At 39.1% G+C, this 6,564-nt stretch overlaps 1 protein-coding gene across 1 annotated transcript; it reads left to right on the forward strand.

Annotated features, from left to right (window-relative positions):
• Positions 1 to 282: 282 nt before the first annotated feature.
• casq2 (calsequestrin 2) lies at positions 283 to 6,276 on the forward strand. Its single transcript, XM_044132188.1, has 11 exons — positions 283 to 811; positions 3,227 to 3,311; positions 3,423 to 3,523; positions 3,640 to 3,751; positions 4,319 to 4,392; positions 4,470 to 4,600; positions 4,710 to 4,755; positions 4,851 to 4,905; positions 5,118 to 5,218; positions 5,311 to 5,385; positions 5,473 to 6,276. Exons 1-11 carry the CDS (start codon positions 575 to 577, stop codon positions 5,725 to 5,727), a joined length of 1,272 nt encoding a protein of 423 aa, XP_043988123.1. The 5' UTR covers positions 283 to 574; the 3' UTR covers positions 5,728 to 6,276.
• The last annotated feature ends 288 nt before the right edge of the window (positions 6,277 to 6,564 follow it).

Genomic DNA, 6,564 nt, shown 5'->3' on the forward strand with positions numbered 1-6,564 from the left:
CAACTGCACTAAAAAACCTCCAACTACTTCTTCTGATCCTTAAACACCTCATTGTAACTGGGGAGGAGAGAGGTCAGCCTATTCCCCTTCCAACATCAAGTCTGTAAATGAAAAATCAGAGGGAGTGAATACTTATTGTTTAATGGACCACCCACTGTCATCCTTTGGTGTTTCCCTTTCTCACTTGCTGTTCTATTTTTATCTGCTAAACAACTGGTCTCCTAAAAATGGGCCTGTCCTGCTCCAGTAGGGGAAGAGAAGCTCGACTATGTACGGTATCCACCCACAGTACATTGCAGGCCTGAGTGCGCTCCTCTCTTCTTTGTGTCTGCAGGAAGCCATGAGGGAGGAATCACGCAGCAGGGGAAAGAGTTTCTTAAGAAGTTTTGAGATTTCTCTCGGCATGCTAAAAACGTCAGCTGTCAGACTTTCTTTTGCCTCCTAAATCCCTCTGCAGAGATTTCACACTTTCTTCCATCCTTTCCCAGTTTGGTTGTCTGACTTCTCCAGTTGTGCAGCTTCATCTTCTGAAACCAAGTCACGCTCTGTGCGGGTGGATGGTTAGCTGTGGACCATGTTTTACCTCTGGTTGTTCCTGCTCCCTTGCCTGAGCTTTGTGAGTGTGACGCCGGCTGAGAAGGGCCTGGAGTTCCCTCAGTATGACGGGAAGGACCGGGTTCTCGACATCAGTGACAAGAATTACAAGAAGGCCTTGAAGAAGCACAGCATGCTCTGCTTGTTCTACCACGAGAAAGTGCCGGACAGTAAAGAGCTGCAGAAACAACACCAGATGACTGAGCTAGTGCTGGAGGTAAAGCATGACAAGGAGGGTAAACATTGGCAAATTGATAAAAGAGAAAGAGGCGAGTGGATGTGATAGAGAATTAAATAATATGTGACATATAAAGGTCCATGTTTATGCTCCAGTAAGCTGGAAACCCACAGATAGGAGATGATTATCTGTGGGTTTTATCTGTCTATATGAGGAATACTCCTGAAGGTCAGTGTGTACTCTATTAATGCCCAGTTATCCAGTAAGATGCATTGCTGTCACTTGAGGTTGTTTCACCCTAATTCACAGCGTCTCCATCCCATTGAAGTATATGAGCTCTTTTCACCCTGTCGCAATGCTCTGTTCAGAACCAGAGATCTGCAGAATTTAACAGCTGAAGGTCACAATATTCTTGTCTGCAATACAATATCCCCCTAACCCCCCCACCCCCCAATTCTAATATTATGGCCTCAGTCACAAACTGATTTCTAGATTAAATGGTTCTTAATGTTCGGCCCCAAACAGCCTTGTCTCACAGCACAAAGCTAAAGCAGGGCTCCTCTTTGACCTGTTGGAGGTAATTCGAACTCCTGCTAATAGCTTCCCGGCACAGGTGGGCAGATCAGCTATTATCACACAGCCATTAAATCTCATGTAAGGAATTTGTCTGACCGAGGTGTACAAGTGACTGCAAGTGTAATGTTCAAACAGTAATTTAAGGCTAAGACAGCAAAAATGTAATGACTAGAATTTTTCCATTAGAAGGAAAATGTCCTCTATTGCAGCAGGAAAGGGGATAGATTGTAAGAAATTTTTCTTTTATAAATAAAGAATAATAATAATTCTTATCAGCGAGAATATCCCAATAAAAAAATTTATTGTCCTTTTAGAAGAAAAGAGTTCAAATCCAATTAAGTGAAAACATCACTATGCAAATGCTTGAAAACCATTTCATCAGTGTCACAATGTCTTCATTGGTATTTTGAATGCTCAACAATTATCTGACCGACTTATCGTTGTGGTTTCAGATACTGCAATCTCTTAATTTTCTTGACAAAAAGATATTTTTTCCAAACATTTGGACACAATAGATTTATTTCAGAGCATATTTCCAGCTTTCAGTCTAACACAATAGTTAGCTTCATATATATATATATATGTATATATATATTCTCTATCTTCACAGATAGAGATAATAAATACACAATATTTATTATGATTGTATGCAACGCACAGAAAAATGTCTGAGTTTTAAATTACTCTCCAGAAAATAAGAAAAGGCTACAGTTTATCAACAGACATTGACTGCAGTGAGTAAGAACAGATGTTGTACTTAAACTCAGATTGCACAATGATTGGTAATATTGGTACCTTTGTACTGTTAAATGGCCTGCAGTAGCTATTTGGGCCTTGCTTCATGCAATTGAATTTAAGAAAGAACAAAAATAACTAAAGTGTGTAACCAGTTTTCAACTTGGTTTAGGTGATCACTTTTCCACTGCACCACTTTAGACTTCCCTGATATAATTAGGATTAACAAAAAGTATTTAGTTTTTGCTTTTCTGTTAAAAATATGCTCACACCCGCTAATTGTGAAAAAAAAAAACAACAACAAAAAAAAAAACAACCATGTACAAATGTTTGTTTTCAGGAAAACATTTTGCTCTTGAGTGGAATTGGTGTAAAATGATGGAAAGTGACTGCTGAGGCCTTGGAAGATGATCAACCAAATCAAATTTTTCAGACATGATTCTCTGAGCTTCTGATGTCACATTTAAATATGTAGACACAAACAACCAATTACAAGCAGGTTTACAAGAACCCCAATATTTTTTGTTACATATCCTGTTTTTCTTTTGTTTTGCTTTTCTGACATCTCTTTCAGGCACCACAGTACAGTTTATATGGAAATTAAATTAAACCAAATGTTACCATGTTTGGTGATTTAATTTCCAAATGTTGCAAGAAAAGACATAACAAAAGTCAAATTTGTTTTATGCAGAAGAAGAAACATCTGATGAGTTTCTAGAAACTACTAATATTTGCTTAAGAACTGTTCAACGCATTGCAAATTGGAGTTAAGTGTGTGTATACATGTGTGCATTGACCCAATTTGAAATCCACCATTTTGCAAGTCCTCCCAGCAACACTTTACCAGTATGTTTCTTCCCCTGTTGCATGGAGAGGTCAAACACCAAAGAAGCTCCTGTACTATACATGACAAATACCAGAACAATTATATGCTGTATGCTCTGACTGTGGTTATATTTAGAACGAGGCAGACTGAGTGATTATGTAACTGTATCTTTCTGCCTCTAGCCTGCAGCACCTGTCATGCTGCCAACCATCTTCTGTGATCTTGGATCTTTGTTCGGATTTGTTTGTCTTCATACACAAACTGTGGATCTTTTCTTTCACTTTAACTCTTCTTAATATTTCTTCCTTGACTTTCAGCTTGTTGCTCAGGTCATGGAGGAAAAGAACATTGGCTTTGGGATGCTTGACTCAGTCAAAGATGCAAAAGTCGCAAAGAAACTAGGTGAGAACAGAGGCGTGTCTTCAATAATTTATTTCTTTATTATAGCAAGATGGATATGATCGAAGATATTTAGCTTTCCTTTTTCTGAAATTGTTTTTCTTTTAATTGCAGGCTTGAAGGAGGAGGGAAGTGTGTATGTTTTTAAAGATGACAGAGTGATTGAGTTTGATGGTTTGCTGTCTGCTAACATTCTGGTGGAGTTCTTGCTGGATGTGAGTAGATTTGTTTCAGAGCATATTTCCAGCTTTGAGTCTAAATCAGGGCTGGTCGTAGTTACGAGTCCACACAGGTCACTCTCTGAGCTTTTCGCTTTGGCTTCTCTCTTTAGCTTTTGGAGGAGCCTGTGGAGGTCATAGAGAACGCTTTGGAGCTAAAGGCTTTTGATAGAATGGAGGAGGACATTCGCATTGTTGGCTACTTCAAGAGTGAAGACTCTGAACGTGAGTGCTTTAGTTTGTAAAATGCATAATCTTCTGCTGCCTGGTCATCTTGCTTGTTTAGATGGCTTTGCAGAGGAATTTCTTTGATTTTGATTGGAGTAAAAATAGATTTTAAGCCTCTCATCTCCAGGGATTATTCATAGTTTCATACTCATAGATTGAATTGACAAACAGGACCCACCCAGTTAAGATTTTGCTGAGAAAATCAAAACTACACTTGTGTAATAAGTGTAGTTTTGGTCAAAAGCTTTTCTGAGATCTAAGAAATGTGGCTCTACTAACACCACCACAATTTAAGAGAAATATTTTTTTTTTCTACAAAGTGTCATTTGACCAAAACAGTAGAAACTGAGTCTGGTATACAATCAGAGCTGTGCTGGAGCTTTATCCCATCTGGCCATCTGTGGGAGAACCGCACTGAGGTCAAGATTGAGCTATTTCCGCTCCCTGATGTGCAAAGGACAAGCTGATTTGTGACTAAAGAAGAGGATACAACAATAAACATGTCTTTACTTTAATACTTCAGCTCTCAGCTGCGCATACTTTATCTGTCGTTTTTGTTTTTAGATTACGAAGCATATAAAGAGGCTGCAGAGCACTTCCAGCCCTACATTAAATTCTTCGCCACATTTCAAAAATCCGTAAGTGTCAAACAGAGTGTAAAAAGGTTGTCATCAGGAATCTGCTATAGTTGGCTGATCTTCCTCTGTTGGTCAAGGTGGCCAAAGAACTGACCCTGAAGCTGAACGAGGTGGACTTCTATGAACCCTTCATGGAGGAGCCCGTCACCGTCCCAGGAAGGCCACACTCTGAGAAGGAGCTGGTGGACTTCATAACAGAGCACAGGCGGTAAACTGTGGACTTACCTCGATTTATTTCATATTTTTAATTATTTGCAACCTCAATTCTGCGTTGTAATGTGATGCAATGTGCGATATTGTATTTTCTGTGCCACCAGACCAACTCTGAGAAAGCTGCGTGCAGAAGATATGTTTGAGACATGGGTCAGAGAGCGGCAAAATTAATCATTTTGCTTTATGTTTTTCTCACAACATTTTTATTTAGCACCTAGCCTTAAACCTTTCTCCTTTTTTTCCAGGAGGATGACATTGAGGGCATCCACATTGTGGCTTTTGCAGAGGAAGAGGACCCAGGTAAGGTTACATAACATTGTGGGACAGGCTACTTTATGTGATATAGCTGGATAGTTTCGAGATCTGCATCTTTAAGAACATAAACAATAAAAACAGGCCTGAACTAATATAAAAGAATAGTAACTTAAGCTTGTATTTTAAAACATATTTCTGAATCGCTATATATATTTTTAAAGAAACTAAAGAGTAACAACAAAATTCCTGTTTTCCAGATGGTTATGAGTTCTTAGAGATCCTGAAGGAGGTTGCCAGAGATAACACTCACCTTCCTGACCTCAGCATCATCTGGATCGACCCTGATGACTTCCCCCTGGTGAGCCTTATGCCTCCTACATCAGAGTAACTGTGAGTGAAGCAGAGTGCAAAGGCAAAACAATTATATGTTCTCTTTCTGACTCTTTCCAGCTGATTCCTTACTGGGAGAGGACCTTTAAGGTGGATCTGTTCAGACCGCAGATCGGCGTCGTCAATGTTACAGATGTAAGTTCCCGAACCCAAACGTCACACCTGATGTTCAGACCAAAACAACATTTTCTGACAGAGTTTAACCTTTTAATGTGAGCGCAGGCAGACAGTGTGTGGTTGGAAATGGAGGATGAGGAGGACCTGCCCACGGCTACGCAGCTGGAGGACTGGATTGAAGACATTCTTTCTGGCAAAGTAAACACTGAAGACGACGACGACGACGATGATGATGATGATGAGGAAGAGGATGAAGAGGATGAGGATGATAATGATGATGATGATGACGATGATGATGACGATGATGATGACGATGATGACGATGATGACAATGATGACGATGATGATGATGAAGAATAACGAACTGCCTTGAAGTTGGCTCTTCCTCCCTCAGTCCTGCTTTAGAACTTTGGACTCAAAAATGACTGCATATCATCTGAATCTGTGCCTGCTGATCTTTTTAACTTATTTTAACCGTTAATATTCATCAAGACTATTTTTGAACATGTGATTGGGGTCGAATATAGAAACACGTAAGCATGTTCATGAGGGACATGTCTAATGGATATGGATTTGACTCTTCATAATAAATGGTGTTGATGTCGGTTTCTCCTGTTGTAAACTGCAGTCTTAATCAATCATTGCAAATTTATCCTTGTAGTCGGTACTTTTGCTGTGATCGTTCTGGCTTATGCATTCATCTTTACAGCAGGTGGACAAATCAAGACTTTTTTCTCACCTATTGCAAGTAGTGATCCAATGTTTCTGAAAAACCAAGCAACTTTTTTTAATGCAGCTGATCCACAAGAGATGATTGGTTCAATGTTAAAATGGTGTTCGGATCAGAATTATATACAGTTTTAACCAGAAGTTAAAATACACTGTAAAAAACCACACATAATCTGCTGTTACTGTTTGACAATAAATCAAATTAATCTTTTTCTGTTTAAGGTAAAATGGAATCACTAACATGATTTGTTTTTCTCAAATGAGAGATGGTTTGGAAAGGCCAAAATGATGTTATGACTTTGTAAGCCTCCAAATTCACAACCTTTGCCTTTAATGGGGATCTAATAGTGAATAATACAGACAGGTGTATTGTAAGCCAGAATGCAAACACACTGCTTCCTTTTGTCATGGAAAAATGAAACAAAATTATGCAAGATAGGAAGAGGATTAAAGAACTTAAGAGGTCAG

The sequence above is a fragment of the Gambusia affinis genome, linkage group LG11 (genome assembly GCF_019740435.1).
Source record: "Gambusia affinis linkage group LG11, SWU_Gaff_1.0, whole genome shotgun sequence".
NCBI lineage: Eukaryota > Metazoa > Chordata > Actinopteri > Cyprinodontiformes > Poeciliidae > Gambusia > Gambusia affinis.